The sequence below is a fragment of the Triticum aestivum genome, chromosome 1D (assembly GCF_018294505.1).
Source record: "Triticum aestivum cultivar Chinese Spring chromosome 1D, IWGSC CS RefSeq v2.1, whole genome shotgun sequence".
Classification (NCBI taxonomy): domain Eukaryota; kingdom Viridiplantae; phylum Streptophyta; class Magnoliopsida; order Poales; family Poaceae; genus Triticum; species Triticum aestivum.
The window spans coordinates 497,734,448-497,753,821 of NC_057796.1; the positions used below are offsets into that span (position 1 = coordinate 497,734,448).

Here is a 19,374-nt window from a genome sequence, read left to right on the forward strand (position 1 = left end):
CAAATAAACAAGGAAATACTACCAAACAAATCATAGGGGATACCATCAAATAAAAACTCTACTGCAATGTTAACTTGAGTCCATACAGTGCACAAGTTGTAGACGTAGGAGAAACGGGGAAGATATGAGTAGGCACCAGCCGTGGGAACCTCTTTCTAGGAATAATTCGTGTGTTATTTTTCCACACGAATGAGGAAAGAAAATAGAGGCAGAGATGGCGACAGATACTGAAGAATAGTCTTCCAGCAGCAGCTTCCAATCAGCTGTCGTGCGTTCACTGAGGACCTCGTAACAATTGATGAGACGCTGCTTAAATACTCATCAACCGAGTTCCATTGTCTATTGAATCACACCCCCCAACCAAACACAACATGCAAACACTGGACAACAAAATGCCATCTTCCTCAACACCATTGTTTTACCTCTGCCTACTGCTGGTGCCGTGCCTTCTTCTCTTGGAAGAAGCACATGGGGCGCGCCATGGAGGGATCTCACTGAGGTCTCAACACACGGCCCTCCTCCACTGGAAAGCTACACTTGCAAGACCACCGCTGCAGATGAGCTCTTGGCAGGAAAACACCAGCCCGTGCAACTGGACTGGCATCATGTGCGCGGCTGTTCGCCATGGCCGCCGCATGCCCTGGGTGGTGACCAACATCTCCCTGCCGGGTGCTGGCATCCGTGGCCAGCTTGGTGAGCTCAAATTTTCGGCTCTCCCATTCCTCACATATATTGACCTCAGCAACAACAGTCTCCATGGTCCAATACCAGCTAATATCAGCTCTCTATCATCTCTTTCTTATCTTAACCTCAACTTCAACCATCTCAAAGGACAGATTCCGTTTGAGTTTGGTAGCTTGCAGAGTCTCGCCCAGCTTGAACTCTCGTTTAACAGACTCACGGGACATATCCCTGCGTCTCTGGGTAACCTAACAATGTTAACTGATCTTGTCATTCACCAAAACATGGTATCAGGTCCCATTCCTGAGGAGATTGGAAGGCTTGTCAAACTACAACTTCTACAGCTAAGCAACAGCACCTTAGGCGGGTTGATACCAAAAACCCTTGGAAATCTTACCCAACTAAATACTTTGCGCCTGTTTGGTACTCAACTTTCAGGGCCTATACCCCAAGAACTAGGCAGGCTAGTCCATTTGCAAATTCTTGATCTTGGTTCAAATCATTTTTCAGGTCAAATTCCAATCTCCATAACCAATCTCACCAAGCTGAACATGCTTCTTCTCATTGAAAATCAAATCACAGGTTCCATCCCCCCCGCAATAGGCAATCTCAATATGTTAAAGCAACTTTCTCTCTATACAAATCAAATAACAGGTTCAATACCCCCAGAACTAGGGAACCTCACTATGCTCAATGAACTTTATCTCTATACAAATAAAATCACAGGCCCAATACCTTCAGAATTGGGCATGTTGCAGAATCTCCGAGAATTAGACTTGGCCGACAACCAAATATCTGGCTCTATTCCTGACAGCTTAGGAAATATTACCAAGCTACTACTACTACACCTCTATGAAAATCAGATAACCGGTTCAATACCAAAATCTTTTGGGAAGTTGCAAAGCATCCAAGAACTGCATATATTTGATAACAAATTGTCAGGTTCTCTTCCTCAAGAATTTGGAGATGTCATAAGCCTTGTTAAACTTGCATTGAATAACAACTATCTTTCAGGACCTTTACCAGCAAATATATGTTTAGGTGGAAGACTTCAATATCTCTTTGTCTATTCTAATATGTTCAATGGCCCCATTCCAAGTAGTTTAAAGACTTGCACAAGTTTGGTTCGAATTGACCTTCGGTGGAACCAACTAACAGGAGATATATCTCAGCATTTTGGTGTGTATCCACATCTCACAAAGATGCGCTTGACATCGAATAGACTCTCTGGGCAGATCTTACCAAATCTAGGTGCATCTACCGAACTGACGGTGCTACACCTAGCACAAAATATGATCACGGGCTCCATACCTCCAATCCTTTCTAAATTGTCCAACCTAGTAGAGCTGAGACTCGATTCTAATCATCTCAGCGGTGAGATTCCACCAGAAATCTGCACTTTAACCAATCTATATAAACTAACCTTTTCATCAAACCAATTATCTGGATCCATACCTACAGAGATAGAAAAGCTCAGCAATCTAGGATACCTTGATATATCTGGGAACAGACTGAGTGGATCAATACCTGAGGAACTAGGGGCCTGCATGAAACTACAGTCCTTGAAGATAAACGACAATAACTTCAGTGGGAGTTTGCCTGGAGCGATTGGAAATTTAGCAGGCCTGCAGATCATGTTAGATGTGAGCAACAATAACCTCAGTGGTGTGTTGCCACAACAACTTGGGAAGTTGGAGATGCTAGAATTTCTGAATTTATCGCATAATCAGTTCAATAGCAGCATTCCATCCTCCTTTGCAAGCATGGTGAGCCTTTCAACACTCGATGTGTCCGACAACGACTTGGAAGGACCGGTCCCAATAACACGGCTACTCCAAAATGCTTCAGCAAGTTGGTTTCTTCCCAATAAAGGTCTGTGTGGTAACCTCTCTGGCCTGCCACCTTGTTATTCAATTCCAATAGCTAGTCACCATAAACGGAAGACATTTGGTTTTCTTTTGCCAATTGTTCTTGTGGTGGGTTTCGGCATTGTTGCCGCAATTGTTGTCATAATAATGCTTAGTCGTAAAAAGAGAAAACCACAAGAAAGTGTTACTGCTGAAGCAAGGGACCTATTCTCTGTTTGGAATTTTGATGGAAGATTGGCATTTGACGATATTGTAAGGGCAACAGAAGACTTCGACGATAAGTACATCGTTGGAACAGGTGGATATGGCAAGGTCTATAAGGCACAACTCCAAGATGGGAAGCTAGTTGCTGTGAAGAAGCTTCATCAGACCGAAGAGGAGCTGGATGACGAAAGAAGATTTTGCAATGAAATGGAGATCTTATCACAGATCCGACAACGAAGCATTGTAAAAATGTATGGATTCTGCTCCCATCCAGCGTATAAATTTCTTGTGTATGACTACATTCAGCAGGGAAGCCTCCACGGGACATTGGAAAATGAGGAGCTAGCAAAGGAATTGGATTGGCAGAAGAGAATTGCTCTTGCAAATGATGTGGCTCAAGCAATATCTTATTTGCACCACGAATGCAGTCCACCTATAATCCATCGAGATATCACGAGCAGCAACATCTTACTTGATACAACCTTCAAGGCTTTTGTCTCGGATTTTGGCACGGCAAGGATTCTTAAGCCCGATTCATCAAACTGGAGTGCACTAGCAGGAACGTATGGCTACATAGCTCCTGGTATGTACTAGTATAACCGTTCTTCTCACGTATAAAGCATTCATCTCTATCTGTCTGTTCCTAATTCTAATGTTTTGATCGTGTGCAGAACTGTCGTACACATCTGTTGTGACAGAGAAATGTGATGTCTATAGCTTTGGTGTGGTTGTGCTAGAGCTAGTGATGGGGAAGCATCCAAGAGATCTATTAGATGGTACTTTGTCGAGTGGGGAACAAGCTATGCTGGTGAAAGATATTCTAGACCAACGGCCGACAACACCAACAACAAAAGAAGAGAATAGCTTAGTTCTGCTCATCAAGCTAGCCTTTTCTTGCTTGGAATCTTCTCCACAAGCAAGGCCAACCATGCGGGAGGCATACCAAACACTCATCCAGCAACCCTCTTCTAGTTCCTGTCCCGTGCCTTTCAGCACACTTACATTACAGCAAGTAAGGGATGCATGTTAATATATGATCCAAAGTCAGGGTCTATCGTAGCGGAGGCCGATTTTGGTTTCCACTTTTGACTCGAGTCACTCATATGCCGCCTATATATATACTTCGGGATGAGTTGATGGTTCATTGTACGTCTACGTGTTTGTAGACACTCTCTTGATACAGTGTAAGATCACCATTGCGTGCCTGTGGTTTTTCCTGCAAAGGGTTTCCACGTGAAAATTGGTGTCCCGTGTTCTTGATATTTCTCTGTTTGTTCGCTTGCCGATTTCTAACAATGCATAAATATTAATTTGTTTTGTGGGTTGCTTGTAAAATGTATGTGGTGTTTATGTTTATATTTGTTTAGACATAATACCCGCACGTGACACTTTCTTTCGGCTCTTGTCTGCAAGGGTACTAAATATTGTAAGACGTTTTTTGACAATGTCAACAAACGTCTTACATTATGGGACGGAGGGAGTATATATTTATCTACTATTGCTCCAATGAAGGCATGAAACTGAAGATGAAAAATTGGAATCCAAAACTGACGCGATATCAGGTGGTCATGCTTTATTGCTCTCTAGGAATCAACGTAAAATACCTTGGACCAAGCAGGAACGATGACAATACAATACTATCGCGTAAACATCAACAGATGAATGTAAACACGCAGAGTTAGGTGCGTCAAAAAGGAATACTAAGTAAAATGACTTACAGAGGGTTACGAACTTGCTAGCCTTCCAAATTAGCCGTTCCTATAACAAGTAACATAAGCAGATAACAAAATAAAATTTGCATATAAAGAAATTCTGAAACTATACCAAAGTGGCATGTTATAAAGAAGAAGTTCTCAAGGTGTGTGAAAGCACTTGGAATAGATAACCTTTTAGATGGTGACTGGCTTGGCTTGTCAACATTGATGGGTGCATCCATAAGATCCATTGTATCTCGTCTTGCATGCTCTGCAGATTTGAAAAGCAGGCAGGCATTTCGTGGAACAGCTAGTGTGCAGGAACATAGCTCGCGTGCAGGTGCAGTGGGGAGAATAGCACCGTCAGCAGTCATAGCAGCAGAGCTCGCGGGCGTGGTTGTGGCAGTCGCTGCACTTGGTCGACGAAGCAGCTTGCCGTCAGTTTGGTCGGCCGCCGCGGCCTGGACGACGACGCCGAGAGAGAGCTCGAGTGGCTCCGCGAAAGCCAATCCCAAATGACTTTGCTTGGAGCTGATTTTTATTTTGCCAACATCTTTCCAATTCTTAATTTTTTGACGAAAATAGTGAATTTTATAATCACAAAAATATCGAATTTAATAATAATTTCTAAAAATAGTGAACGTATTTCAAATTTCTGAACATTTTTTGAACTCGCGAATAATATATTTAATTGGCAAACATTTTTTGAAACTTAATTACAAATTCATGACACTTATTGAATTGATGAACTTTTTTCAAATTTGTGAAAATTCACGAATATATTTTTAATTGGCAAACATTTTTGAAATTTCGGATGACTTTTTTTAAAAGTGCATGAGCATTTTTTGAATTGATGAACTTTTTGAAATGTTGGGAACATCTGTACACATGTTTTTATGATTTTGTGCGTGTAATTTGTTGTTGTTGTTGTGTAGCAGATTCCTCTACAAGATTGACTATACCTCCATCTACACGAAGTGTGTTTTTTGTTTTGTTGTTGAGAATGATGGGCCGTGGGTGTGCAGCGTGTGATTGATTGATTGATTGGGGGAAACCATGCGAGGGAGGGAGGGGCCGCACTGCAAAACAAACATCCTCACGAATAGCGAGGGGCCGCACTGCAAAAACAACACTCACCCACAGCCACAGGAGTGGCTTAGGAGGGACGCTTCTTCTCCCTCTCTCTCCGTACGCCATTTCCAATCCAACCACAGACAGCGAGAGTGGTTGGGTTTAGCGGGCTCGCTAGGGTTTCCATTCCCCCATCCCCATCCCCACGCCGCCGCCGCCATCTCATCGCCCGCGATGATCGCCGACGACGACCACCCCGCCACCCCGCCGCCCTCTCCGCCGCCACCGCCACCGCCACCGCCACCGCCATCCCCGAGCCTGGGGAGGCGGCTCCTCGGCTCCATCCGGGCCCTCTCCTCCGCCATCGCGCCCTCCACTCCCGCCGCCGCCGCCTCCTCCTCCTCCTCCTCCTCCTCGCCCATGCTCGGGCTCAGCCTCCTGCTCCACCTCAAGCCCGACCTCCACCTCCACCTCCACGACCCACCGCCACCCTCAACCCCCGCCGACCAGGACAAGGACCACCAGCAGGCGCCTCCAACCCACGCTCCCAGGGCCAAGAGGGCTCTCCACCTTCCTCAACCCCCCACCCCATCGCCATCGCCATCGCCATCGCCATCGCCATGCTCATCCCGACCTCCTTCCGCTGCCGTGGAACTGGAACACCACCAGGTCCAGGAGGAGCAATGTACTAGTACCACCTCTTCCTCTTGTGAAGAACTAACAACAGCCATGGAGAATGATGATGATGCTGTGCAAGTTCAAGAGGCGGCGGTGGAGCAGCAAGATGCCACCCACCCAAGGGATGAAGATATTGCTGTTGAGGGACAAGAGACACCGGAAGCTCATCAGCTGGGATCAACTGAGAATGCTGATGCTCTTGTGCAAGTTCAAGAGGAAGGTGAAAGCGCAGATGCCACTGCTGTAGATGACCATGACAAGGCAGTGGAGCAATGCACCACTTATCATGACTTGGGAACAACCATGGAGAATGATGTAGCTAAGGATGATCCGGAGGAGGCGGAGCAAGGTGTCATTGACCAAGGGGATGCAGCCATAGATGATGTCAAAGATCACGAGGTGCTGCTGCTAGTTGCCGTGGAAGGAACGCGCGCTACCACAGATGACATTGCTGCTGTCGAGGATCAAGGAAACAATGTGGAGCAATGTACCACTTATTATGACCTGGGAACAACCATGAAGAGTGATGATGATGTGGATGACCAGCAAGTGGTGGAGGAACGTGTTGTCGATTTAACCATGGATGATGATGATTCCGTCCAAGATCACAAGGTGTTGCAGCAAGGTATCATTGACGGAACCGATGACATTGCTGTTGAGAAACAAGAGAAAGTGCTGGAGCAATGTTCAAGAGCAACTACGGATGCGTACACTGTCAAAGAAAAGGAGATGGTGGTGGAGCAAGGTGTCATTGACCCAAGGTACATGGATCTTGCCACGGAAGATCAGGTTAAGTTGTCGATCATAGACGACCAGGGTACAGTGCCCATGGATGAGCATGTGGTGAAAGGCCATGATGAGGCAGTGGTGCAATATGCCAGCGATGCAATAGTAACAATCGAGGATGAGGCTCCTGTGGAGGAACATGATACGGTGGGGAATCAAGGTGTCATCGACGAAAATGGCAGAACCAAGGATGTTATTGATGTGGAGGGACATGGCTATGTGAATGAACAGGTCATTGTCAATAACTGGGGTACATCCAGTGATGCTACTGCTTTGGAAGGGCATAAGAATGAGGCTGAGCCATGGATCGGTGAAGAACAGATAGCAGGCAAGGACATGGATGGTGTTCATGCTGAGGGGAACATGTTGGAGCAAAGGACCGGCGATAAACAGGGAGCAACACAGTCTGATTTCACTGTTGATAAGCACAAGGATGTAGCGGAGCGTGTCCGCCATGAGCGGGGTGCACCTGAGGATGATCGTGCTATGGACAGGACAGCTTATCAAGGTACCGGAGATTGGGGTATAGTTAGCAAGGAGAAGTATAAGTTGCCTGCTAGAAGATATCCACAAAAGCCCAGAAAACTTAACTGCCCCTCTTACATGTCAAAAGGGACCTGCACATACGGGCCCTCATGCCACTTCAATCACCCACCGGTAAAATCTGCGTCACTTTACTATCATATTATGTATTACTCTAAACTTTTTTGGCAAGAAAACTTTGTTGGTTTCCGTACTTCGTTGAATGCTGCAATTTTGCTTAGCACAATAGGTTGTGTAAATTATCACCGTCATATCCGTGCCATTTGTCATGCAACTGTGTAGGTAGTGTAAATTATCACCGTCATATCCGTGCCATTTTTCATGCAACTGTGTAGGTAGTACTGGCATCCATATTTCAACGCATTAAACTCACACCTGCAGTCCCTGCTGTATGCTTCTACATATATGTTCATATGCATGCCCTTTTCTGTATAAAAAATGTAGTCTCTCGCATCCTTTCTGGTCCCTAGATAAGCAGGAGATGATGTAGCATTTTAAAAGTTTTATGTGCTGATAATTGTAGTGGACGTTTGAAAGCCTGATTTAGTAACTTATCATCCTCCTTTTTGATGATGTTGTCACTGCAGCAGCTTAAATCTAGGTCAGATGAATCATGGCGTCCCTCTGAACGAAGAAACCATGGCGCTGCAGAAATTCTGGAACTGAACCGCCTTGGCCTTCCCATTCGAGAAGTATGCCTATGCTATCTTTTCATCTGTTGGAGTTGGTACTTATGATTTATATGGAAAATGTTGAAACTGAATGGTAGTCTAATTTACTTTTCAGGGAGCAAGAAACTGTGACTACTATATGCGAACCGGTGCTTGCAGATATGGCAAAAACTGCCATTTCAACCATCCAGACCATGTCATTGATGCTCAGTTCAATCCACCAACAGGGTGGGAGGATAATGCTTTGCAAATGGAGAAATCTTCTGATCATACATTAGATGAGACATCACGCATGAAGAAATCTTCCGATGATGCGACCTTCGATGACAGATCACACATGAAGAAATCTTCCGATGATGCGACCTTAGATGACAGATCACACTTGAAGAAACCTTCTGATGGTGCGATCGTAGATGACACATCATACTCAAAGAAGTCTTCTGACCATGACAACTCATCTAGCTCTGGTGTCCTGCCACCAAGCATATTTAGAATGCTTCTACCTCCCCAAAAAGTACTGCCTAGTACGGAAGGAAAGGCGAAAAAGGTACATGCTGTTTCTTCCCTATATTATGCGATGTTTTGATCTGCATTTGCACACATCTCTTGGATATACTGCTACTTTGTGACACTGCACTGTGCTTTCCTAGATTTTGACTGGTCTGTGCCTTTTTTGTTAATTTCCTTGTCCTATCTGCTTCATGCAGAAGTCAGACTGGTCATCAGACGATTCGGATGGTTGCTGTTCAGCAGATAGTTCAGATGGACCTTTGTGCAAGCAGGGGGAGCACGTGGATTACCCTGAGAGGCCTGGCAGACCAGAATATCACCACCCAAAACAGTCAAAAGACAAAGAAGAGGTACACTACCCCGAGAGGCCTGGCAGAGCAGATTGCCCCTTCTACATGAGATTTGGTGATTGTAAATTTGCATCAGCATGCAACTATCACCACCCAAAAGACAAATACCCAGCTGCGAGACCTGATGAACCAGAATGCCCATTCCTTATGAAGCGTGGGTACTGTAAATTTGGGGCACAATGCAAGTTTTATCACCCAGAGGATTCAAATCCTACCGTGCAGAGCCCAACAGATGCAAAAAGATCTGTTACCACTGATGAACATCATCCATCTACAAGAATCACATTACAAGACTATATGCTTCCCCAGCAACCGCAGTATCCTGAGAGACCTGGTCAGCCAGAGTGCCGGTACTACATGCAGTTTGGGAAATGCAAATATCTGTCTGCATGTATATTTCACCATCCAAAAGATAGACTTGCAGCTCACTCGGATCAGATTGGACCTGAAATACATGGCATGCCAGATTGTCCTTTCTATATGAAAGCTGGGAAATGTCAATTTGGATCAGCATGTGAATTTCGTCATCCCAAAGATATACATTCAACTACAGAGGTATATTCTATTATTAGTGGTCGATGTTCAAGTAAACACTATTGATTCAATCATAACTAGTTTGCAATTTTTATTTTTTCTCTGGCTGATCCCTGTTGCATTTTTAGGCATGCCATTAAGTATAGTAAATAGTACTGGTCAGCTCAGTCCTGTGTAATGGGAACCGGGGAGAAAACTATGTTTGCTTCTCTACTGGATACTAGCATTGACATTTATGCAAATGAAAACTGAATAAATCGTGTGTTTGAGAATTCTTGTCCAATTTACAGTGAGTATGTTACTATTTCTATACGCTTGTTTACTACCTCATTGCACGAATGAAGTCTGTTTAGAACCTTTTCCGTTCCTATTGCACATCTGCACTACGAATGTTTGAAGTATTCACACGACACAAAGATGGTCACTGAAAAAAAATGACGGTATGGACTATGGAGCGCTAGGAGTAGTAAATATTGGTTATCTGTGTAGTAGCAAGCAATTTCTTTCATATACAATCTCAAGTGCAATGCAGTTGCTCTTTGACTTTCATACAATGTTGATCGTGGTCTTGTTGAATTTTCTTCATTTCTCAGAAGCAGAAATATATCATGTCACCCAGTTGAAACAAAATAGTTATGGTTATCTGTGTAATAGCAAACAATTTTTTTATGTACAATCTCAAGTGCAATGCAGGTTGCTCTTTGACCTTGTATTGCTACAATACTGATCGCGACCTTGTTAGATTTTTTTCATTTCTCAGAACTAGAGAGAGATGTTGGGTCACCCGACTGAAACAAAGTAGATGCTCAATTCAGTTGTTCCTCCCTGATTTCCTACCCATGGTGCTCATGGATGTTATGCTGTTTCAGGAAGCATTTGGTCAGAGAACTGGCTCGGGGGCATACGACAATTTGTCAAGGTCAGATAATGGTGTGGAGCAACAAGAAGAGAGCATCATGTATCCTGAAAGGCCCGGTGAACCAGAGTGTGCCCACTACATGAGGCAGGGGTACTGTAAGTTTCAGATGAACTGCAAATACCATCATCCTAAGAAACAGTATGTATGTAAGCCTCGTATAAATTTTCAGAAAAAGCTCGATTCCGCTGCCTTTAGATGATGTTGATGATGATGTGTGCGAGTGTTGTTTCGATTGCAGTGAAGTCATCCGCGCCGACCACTTGAGCAAAGCAGGGACACGCTGGTTACCGCATGAATGCTACCAACGGAAAGGTGTACCTCTTGTGCAGTGATCTTGCTGATAGGAGTTGCCATTGCTTTGCAATTCTCCTAAAACAGCCTCCCCTTGACGTGGCTGACTTAACTTGGTGCCTGTTTTGTTTCGCAGCATTGTCTTGATGTGTCGCCAGGTGTTGTTAGAGCAGGCTGGCTGGCTCAAGGAGGCGGTGCGTGTGAGTGTGACTGACGACTGAAGAGAGAGGTGTAGGAGGATTCTGATGAACCAACCAAAGCTTGGAGCTAATATAATCGTCGTCGTTTTTCTGGGGGTCTATGAGCGAGTAGTTGCTAGTTATGTCGGTTTTGAGCGCGTTTGAGCTATGTTGGTGAAAGGCACTTTGCTACCGATTATGCGTTTGCAACATACTCTACCTGTGTGGACAAGGCCAGGCCAGGCAATCATGAATTTGCAAACTGTAATCTTGGCATGACTCTCTAAGTGATTGCTGTCTAGCTAGCTAATAGGTGTGGGATGAACACGGATGAGATGAGATGCGATTACTACTTACTTAGCATGATGATATTGTGATGATGCACTCATTTTAGTTTGAGACTTTTAAGGAAGCTTAGCTTTCTTGGACCATTTCATTATTGTTATTGTGCTGCTGCTGCTGCTGCTGTTGCTTCCCCCCCCCCCCCCCCCCCCCCCCCTCTTTGCAGAGAATAGAAGAAGGATGAATGCAATGCAATAGGTGTCGTGATTATTATTGGCTACTGTAGTTACTGTCTACTGCTAGTACAAGTGCTGCTATGCTAGTTAAGATGGATGGCAAGCGGCTCAGCTGCCATCCCTCCACATAATGTTGTATCTAGACTAGAAGAAGATTAACCAACAGTGGATCCATGCATGGAATCCTTCTGTGCAAAGGAGTGCAATATTTAGCATTTTCATCAATATTTAGTGCAACACATCACCCCCCCTCCCCCATAACTAGTGCTAGTTTCTTCCAGAGGAACAAAGTTAGTGCAAAGGAGAAGAAGCTAAATGTTGATGAAGCCAAGTTTGTTCCAGATTACAAGAAATGCTGCTGATTATCAACTCTTCTGATGGTGATATGCTGGAAATTACAAGCATCGATGCCGGATTCCTCGCAAGGTGGATGGGGATTTGCGACTCGACATGCTTCATAAATACATACACCACCAATCAAGTCTGATTTGATGAACCAGCAACACTCAACATTCCATACATACACCACCAATCTCAGTCTATCAAACCAACACGGAATTGTCTTTTGTTTTGTGAAGAAATACCAAAACAAGCAAACCTACCAACCGCAGTTGTTTTAGCAACAACAAACACAATGGCCATCACCATGCATCAACCCCTTGCTAGTTTCCAACCCAAAATGCGATGCCACCGCTCATATCCTCTTCAGCTGCTCCACACAGCAAAAAACTCCATTTCAGAATCATTCTACTATATGTTAATATCAGCCACAAACAAAAAGGAACAAGATGATAATAATAATAACATTTTTCTTCCCACACAAGACAGGATGGTCTATCCATCCTAAGTGAGTAACCCATCTCTTATGTTTAGCCACTACTCTATCCAAAGTTTCTCTTGCTTGTAATCTGCATATATTATTCTTGCCATAAATCTGAACCCAGAGTTTGCATTTCAGGAAGTGACAACCATGTCTTGAGTCTATTTATGCCTACAAAGATTTTGTTTGTTTGTTTGTTTCCATTCTAATGGAATTCTACAAGTGCTATGCCGATTTAAAAGAACATCCTCATCGATTTTAACATCTCAAATGAATCCTTTTTGTTTACCGATAACAGTGCGTGCATGCTGTTCCACTGTAACATGACAAAACAAGTACTGATCAGAGCATCAACAGTAGTCTATATTGGATTTTGTATCAAGTAATATACAAGGAAAAAAATGTTTATGTTTGTTACAAGCAGTACAGGTAGATTCCTAATTGGCGTGCTTATACTGCTGCATCTTCTTCCTAAGCTTATGCTTCCTAATTAGGTGTCTACTAATGTTGGCCAGCACCTTAGCAAAATCATGCGTGGACGAAGGACATGAAGAAAGGAAATTCAACTAACTATACAACAATTAAAACACTGCTTGAAACGTTCATTCCACAGCATGAAAAATATTGATTCAGTGCGTGGGTCATCTAATTAGTGCAGCAAAATACTAGCATAGATTTCATCGTGTCCTTCAGTCAGGTTATGTTTATCTTCAAAACATACACCTATATAATAACTTGACAAGAAGCTCCTTTATCATACCGTAAGTATTTCTGATGAGTAGAACAGCATAACTAAAATAGTTAGTAGCATCTACTCATTTAATCAGTGTCTACTTTTCTCTGCGAATAAATAAATATAATAATGTATGCATTTTATTGTCTTCGGAACACAGTTGGAAGTTTTACCTTCAAAACGACATAACATTTCCGGGGGAATAGCCCGGATGGCTAGCTAGGATGGGCTGATGCAACAACACAAAGTAATCCAGTGAATAAATGGTACTCCCTCCGTAAACTAATATAAGAGCGTTTAGAACACTATTTTGGTGATCTAAACATTCTTATATTAGTTTACAGAGGGAGTACTAGGAAGGTTTGTTTACCTGTAGCCATACAGCTTGGCTGCCCTACTGTTTGGCATTTTGCGCACTGCGGTCCTCGGCCGCCTTCTTTTCTTCAATGCCATCTCCCATGCCCTCTGTTCTGCGTCTGTCCATTCAATTGGATCATTCCAGTGGCTGCTTCCTCCCCCTTTGCATACACTGTCAGTCCATGGCTCCTTTTCCTCAGCTTCATGTTGCATTACTTCATTTTCTGAAGAATCATCTTCGTTCATGGACTCGTCGCCAGGTGAAGGGTCAGTCCAGTTGCTGCTGCTTTCGCTGTTGCACACTTTTTCTTCAACTTTGTGTTTTATTGCTTCTTCTTCTGAAGAATCGCCTTCTTTGGTGGGATCGGCGGCACAAGGTGGTGGAAGATGAGTGCCATTGCTTCTTGTTTCGCCGCCGCACAGCAAAGTTGCTGTCAGCGGCTCCTTTTGCTCAACATTGTGCTGCATTGCTTCTTGTTGTGAAGAAGAATCAACTTCCTTTTCCTCAAGTTGCATTTCTGAACAAGGATCACCAACATGGTTGAGTTCCTCAACACAAGGTGCATCTTGCTTGCTGTTTGCAGCATTGCACATGTTCCCAGCTATGCTGCTGCATGGTTCATTGTGGACAGAGAGAAGGCCAAAATCAAAATCAGAATCAGAATCAGCAGCAGGCGCCCTATGCTTCTCCCGGGGTGGGGGTGCCCTTTCACTTTCACTTTCAGTGTGGGTGGCTTCAAGTTGAGCCTGCTGATGAGTGAGCATCTCACAGGCCGATCTCTTTCGGCATCCCAAATTAGCAGCAAAGCTCCTGCTTGTTGGTGACCCCTCCTCACACTCAAGTTGGTGGCAAGCAGGCACACAAGGTTGAGAGGAACATTTGCAGTTACAGCCGTGTGGCACTTGAGGCATTTGTTGATGAAGAGCAGGGCGAGGGCGAGGCAGAGCATGGACCTGGAGTTGGAGGTGCCATGCGCCGGTGACCCCGCGGAAAGCATCCCGGACGGCCATGGAGTCGGTGAGGAGGTACAAGGAGCCTCCCTGCTTCACCTGCGCTTTCTTGGATCATTAGGCCACACCACATAAGAAGAAAGATTGAGGGGGGACCTTGATGGCTTGGACGGCGATGTGGCCGATGTGGGGGAAAGCTGCGGCGTGTTCATCGCTTACGCTCCCTGTAAATAAAAAAACCCCAAAAGCAAAAGGGAAATTGGTAATTAAGATAGGGTTTTGTCATCTCATCTGTTCTGTTCTGAGGCAAGAAATCGAAAAAGAAGAAAAGAAAAGAAATGCGGCCAATTAGATTTGTTTAAGATTCATCTTGAGGAAAGAAAGAAAGAAAGAAAGAAAAGATGCGCACGCTTGAGGTCGGCGACGGTGGTGGCGGAGGCGGGGAATGAGACGGCGAGGCGGGTGCCCAGGCTCGTCTCCAGGAACACCGTCGCCACCTCCATCTGTCCGTCCGATCCCCTCGTTGCCGGAAGAGGGGGAGGAGCGGCGGCGGGCGGCGTCCGTCGTCCCGAAATGGAAAGCTCTCCTCTGCTTTGGGGTTTCTCTCCTCTCCTCTCCTCTCCTCTTCTCTCTGGTCACACTAGTTGTACACTCTTGTTCACTGGGCTTGGTTGGGCTGGGCTGGGCTGGGCTCACGCTTCCTCAAGTCTCCTAAAAAAACACATCGTGAGGGCATGGAAGTGAGGAGTCCCCGACTTGTTTTTTTTTAGCATATATATAGGCGACCATTGATGTTGAGTGTTTCCTACCGACGATCACGACCTGCTCATGCCCCCTTTGTTTGCGCGACACTCATGCCCGTAGCAGGGATGGCTGCCTCGTCTACCCGGCCTCGGAGTCCTGTTAGAGCATGGGGGACGACGACAGATTGCACCGGTAGGTTGCTCCTCGAATTATGTTAGTCTCGACGGTATGGCATTTTCTGGATCAGGTCCGAGGGATGCAGCAAGGGCTAAGGGCAAGGATGATGACGGGGGCTTGGAATCGACAATGCGACATGTGAACTTGCAGGAAGGAGAGCTTGATGGTGTCTTTGTCGGGGAAGAAGAAATAGGCGAGCTAGCTAAGGCGACATGATGGCTGGCGGTGGCAAAGCTCAATGCATGCAACCAAAACCTTCAACGGTACCGTGCTAAAACAAACCTTGAAATTCGTGTGGAGTACGTCTTGCCCATGAGCCGGAGATCAGAGAGGTCGGTGATAACCTGTTTGCAATCTTGATGTTCTGATCGGGCGTCTGGAAACGTGTGATGTTTTCATGGACCGTCGACCTTCCGTGGGTTGATGGTGTTGATTGAGGAGTTCGATGGCGGAGGCCTCCAGAATTGGTGAAGCTTGAACGTGTTTCAGTATGGGCACATATCCATAAGATCCCTCATCTTTATAGAAACCAAGCAATTGTGGATCAATTAAGGTTTTTCTTTCTTTCCCATCCCGTCACTAAAGGAGAGAAGGAATCTTTTCATGCCCAAGTCCTTACATTCAATCCCGTTGAAAGGGCACCATATTCTACCAAGGTGCTCACCAGTGTATCAATCCTCATTGGTCTATCCGGCATCACTTTGCCAACAACTTGAAGCTTCCCAAATCCTAGCTGACTCGCACTCCTCCTTCCTAGATTCACTTCATTTTTCTCTAATTCCGAGAGGTGTACAAGTTTTAGCTTTCTTTGCATGTCGTCCATCATGCTTGAGCTTCCTCGATCTAGTTGTGCAAGGCGCTAGCCACACAGTCGTCGGGCCTCACCTTTAATAGGAGACCTCCTCCGCCTTCTCCTCCAGCCTCCTACTAGGCATTAGGTGGTTTAAGCTTAGACAAAGGCTGCGAGATTGGGTTGGGGGTTGTGGCTTTGCATAAGTTCAGATTGGGGAAACACCAGTCGATTCCAACTCGGGCAGTGAATTCGTGGGGTGCGGGTTCATGAAAGGTGAAGGATTGCAGTGGTTTTGAGGAGAGATGGTGGTTGCCGCCAGAACTTGTCGAATCTCAAGCCTCGGTCGCCCAAAGGCACTATAACCATCACGAGTCAGATGAACAAAACACTTTGATGCTATTGTGAGTTGATAAGCGGCCCATACTTGCCACCATATAGGATGGTGATGATGTCTACTACACAACCTTCTTCTTGTAGACGTTGTTGGGCCTCCAAGTGCAGAGGTTTGTAGGGCAGTAGCAAATTTCCCTCAAGTGGATGACCTAAGATTTATCAATCCGTGGGAGGCGTAGGATGAAGATGGTCCCGATTGTCTTTTGGTGGCTACAGAGGCTTGCGGCGGCGGAACTCCCGATGTAGGTTTCTTTCTGGGGGGTTTCTGTATTTATAGGAACTTTTGGCGTCGGTCTCACGTCAGGGGGGTCTCCGAGTCATCCACGAGATAGGGGGGCGCGCCCAGGGGGGTAGGGCGCGCCCTCCACCCTCGTGGATGGTTCGGGACTCTTCTGGCCCAACTCTTTTACTCTGGAGGCTTCTTTTGGTCCATAAAAAATCATCAAAAATTGGCACGTCAATTGGACTCCGTTTGGTATTTCTTTTCTGTAAAACTCAAAAACAAGGAAAAAACCAGAAACTGGCACTGGGCTCTAGGTTAATAGGTTAGTCCCAAAAATCATATAAAATAGCATATAAATACATATAAAACATCCTAGATGGATAATATAATAGCATGGACCAATAAAAAATTATAGATACGTTGGAGACGTATCAAGCATCCCCAAGTTTAATTCCTGCTTGTCCTCGAGTAGGTAAATGATAAAAACATAATTTTTGATGTGGAATGCTACCTAACATATTTATCAATGTAATCTCTCTTTATTGTGGCAAGAATATTCAGATCCGAAAGACTCAAGACAAAAGTTTAATATTGACATAAAAACAATAATACTTCAAGCATACTAACAAAGCAATCATGTCTTCTCAAAATAACATGTCCAAAGAAAGTTATCCCTACAAAATCATATAGTCTGGCTATGCTCTATCTTCATCACACAAAATATATAAATCATGCACAACCCCGGTTTCAGCCAAGCAATTGTTTCATACTTTTGACGTTCTCAAACTTTTTCAATCTTCACGCAATACATGAGCGTGAGCCATGGACATAGCACTATAGGTGGAATAGAATATGGTGGTTGTGGAGAAGACAAAAAGGAGAAGATAGTCTCACATCAACTAGGCGTACCAACGGGCTATGAAGATACCCATCAATAGATATCAATGTGAGTGAGTAGGGATTGCCATGCAACGGATGCACTAGAGCTGTAAGTGTATGAAAGCTCAAAAAGAAACTAAGTGGGCGTGCATCCAACTCGCTTGCTCATGAAGACCTAGGGCAATTTGAGGAAGCCCATCATTGGAATATACAAAGTCAAGTTCTATAATGAAAAATTCCCACTAGTATATGAAAGTGACAACATAGGAGACTCTCTATCATGAAGATGATGGTGCTACTTTGAAGCACAAGTGTGGTAAAAGGATAGTAGCATTGCCCCTTCTCTCTTTTTCTCTCTTTTTTTGTTTTTTTGGGCCTTCTCTTTTTTTGGCATCTTTAATTATTTTTATTTTTCGTCCGGAGTCTCATCCCGACTTGTGGGGGAATCATAGTCTCCACCATCCTTTCCTCACATGGGACAATGCTCTAATAATGAAGATCATCACACTTTTATTTACTTACAACTCAAGAATTACAACTCGATACTTAGAACAAAATATGACTCTATATGAATGCCTCCGGCGGTGTACCAGGAAGTGCAATGAATCAAGAGTGACATGTATGAAAGAATTATGAACAGTGGCTTTGCCACAAATACGATGTAAACTATATGATCATGCAAAGCAATATGACAATAATGATGCGTGTCATAATAAACCGAACGGTGGAAAGTTGCATGGCAATATATCTCGAAATGGCTGTGGAAATGCCATAATAGGTAGTTATGGTGGCTGTTTTGAGGAAAGTATATGGTGGGTGTATAGTACCGGCGAAAGTTGTGCGTATAATCCATGGACTCAACATTAGTCATAAAGAACTCACATACTTATTGCAAAAATCTATTAGTCATCAAAACAAAGTACTACACGCATGCTCCTAGGGGAAGGGTTGGTATGATTTAACCATCACGCGATCCCGACCTCCACTCATAAGGAAGACAATCAATAAATAAATCATGCTCCAACTTCATCACATAACGGTTCACCATACGCGCATGCTACGGGAATCACAAACTTTAACACAAGTATCTCTCAAATTCACAATTACTCCACTAGCATGACTCTAATATCACCATCTTCATATCTCAAAACAATCATAAAGAATCAAACTTCTCATAGTATTCAATGCACTTTATATGAAAGTTTTTATTATATCCCTCTTGGATGCCTATCATATTAGGACTAAATTCATAACCTAAGCAAATTACCATGCTGTTTAAGACTCTAAAAATAATATAAGTGAAGCATGAGACTTGATCAATTTCTTCAAAATAAAACCACCGTCGTGCTCTAAAAAGATATAAGTGAAGCACTAGAGCCAATGACAAACTACTCCAAAAGATATAAGTGAAGATCAATGAGTAGTTGAATAATTATGTAACTACGTGAAGACTCTCTAACATTTAAGAATTTCAGATCTTGGTATTTTATTCAAACATCAATCAAAACAAAAGAAAATAAAATGACGCTCCAAGCAAAACACATATCATGTGGTGAATAAAAATATAGCTCCAAGTAAAGTTACCGATGAATGAAGACGAAAGAGGGGATGCCATCCGGGGCATCCACAAGCTTAGGCTCTTGGTTGTCCTTGAATATTTCCTTGGGGTGCCTTGGGCATCCCCAAGCTTAGGCTCTTGCCACTCCTTATTCCATAGTCCATCGAATCTTTACCCAAAACTTGAAAACTTCAGAACACAAAACTCAACAGAAAACTCATAAGCTCCGTTAGTATAAGAAAATAAATC

At 44.1% G+C, this 19,374-nt stretch overlaps 3 protein-coding genes across 8 annotated transcripts; 2 read left to right on the forward strand and 1 right to left on the reverse strand.

Moving 5' to 3' along the window:
* Positions 1-360: 360 nt before the first annotated feature.
* On the forward strand, positions 361-3,868 carry LOC123183438 (MDIS1-interacting receptor like kinase 2-like). Its single transcript, XM_044596253.1, has 2 exons — positions 361-3,336; positions 3,425-3,868. Exons 1-2 carry the CDS (start codon positions 372-374, stop codon positions 3,781-3,783), a joined length of 3,324 nt encoding a protein of 1,107 aa, XP_044452188.1. The 5' UTR covers positions 361-371; the 3' UTR covers positions 3,784-3,868.
* A 1,796-nt stretch (positions 3,869-5,664) lies between these two features.
* LOC123183437 (uncharacterized) lies at positions 5,665-11,372 on the forward strand. 5 transcript variants are annotated; one of them, XM_044596251.1, is made up of 7 exons: positions 5,665-7,639; positions 8,116-8,217; positions 8,312-8,743; positions 8,904-9,611; positions 10,460-10,647; positions 10,748-10,821; positions 10,937-11,372. In XM_044596251.1, the coding sequence occupies exons 1-7, from the start codon at positions 5,753-5,755 to the stop codon at positions 10,945-10,947; spliced, it is 3,402 nt and encodes a 1,133-aa protein (XP_044452186.1). In that variant the 5' UTR covers positions 5,665-5,752; the 3' UTR covers positions 10,948-11,372. The 5 variants fall into 5 exon arrangements, 4 of the variants coding, with proteins under 4 accessions (XP_044452186.1, XP_044452187.1, XP_044452183.1 ...); XM_044596252.1 differs by having other exon boundaries at positions 5,669-7,639; positions 8,113-8,217; positions 10,460-10,655; XR_006492531.1 differs by having other exon boundaries at positions 5,670-7,639; positions 8,113-8,217; positions 10,460-10,651.
* Positions 11,373-11,955: 583 nt separating this feature from the next.
* On the reverse strand, positions 11,956-14,996 carry LOC123183439 (uncharacterized). 2 transcript variants are annotated; one of them, XM_044596254.1, is made up of 4 exons: positions 14,768-14,996; positions 14,515-14,582; positions 13,421-14,457; positions 11,956-12,206 (listed from the first exon to the last, which is right to left on the reverse strand). In XM_044596254.1, the coding sequence occupies exons 1-4, from the start codon at positions 14,859-14,861 to the stop codon at positions 12,203-12,205; spliced, it is 1,203 nt and encodes a 400-aa protein (XP_044452189.1). In that variant the 5' UTR covers positions 14,862-14,996; the 3' UTR covers positions 11,956-12,202. The 2 variants fall into 2 exon arrangements, with proteins under 2 accessions (XP_044452189.1, XP_044452190.1); XM_044596255.1 differs by having other exon boundaries at positions 13,421-14,659; positions 14,768-14,911.
* Between the last annotated feature and the right edge of the window lie 4,378 nt (positions 14,997-19,374).

Bases quoted from the DNA above. Each gene is read 5' to 3' on its own strand.
- LOC123183438 (XM_044596253.1), top strand. From the start codon at position 372: ATGCAAACACTGGACAACAAAATGCCATCTTCCTCAACACCATTGTTT. The intron at 3,337-3,424 runs GTATGTACTAGT...GATCGTGTGCAG, and splicing joins GTATGGCTACATAGCTCCTG to AACTGTCGTACACATCTGTT.
- LOC123183439 (XM_044596254.1), bottom strand. From the start codon at position 14,861: ATGGAGGTGGCGACGGTGTTCCTGGAGACGAGCCTGGGCACCCGCCTC. The intron at 14,583-14,767 runs GTGCGCATCTTT...TTTTATTTACAG, and splicing joins CACCGTCGCCGACCTCAAGC to GGAGCGTAAGCGATGAACAC. The intron at 14,458-14,514 runs GTCCCCCCTCAA...AAGAAAGCGCAG, and splicing joins TCGCCGTCCAAGCCATCAAG to GTGAAGCAGGGAGGCTCCTT.
- LOC123183437 (XM_044596248.1), top strand. From the start codon at position 5,753: ATGATCGCCGACGACGACCACCCCGCCACCCCGCCGCCCTCTCCGCCG. The intron at 7,640-8,112 runs GTAAAATCTGCG...TTGTCACTGCAG, and splicing joins GCCACTTCAATCACCCACCG to CAGCTTAAATCTAGGTCAGA. The intron at 8,218-8,311 runs GTATGCCTATGC...TTTACTTTTCAG, and splicing joins TTGGCCTTCCCATTCGAGAA to GGAGCAAGAAACTGTGACTA.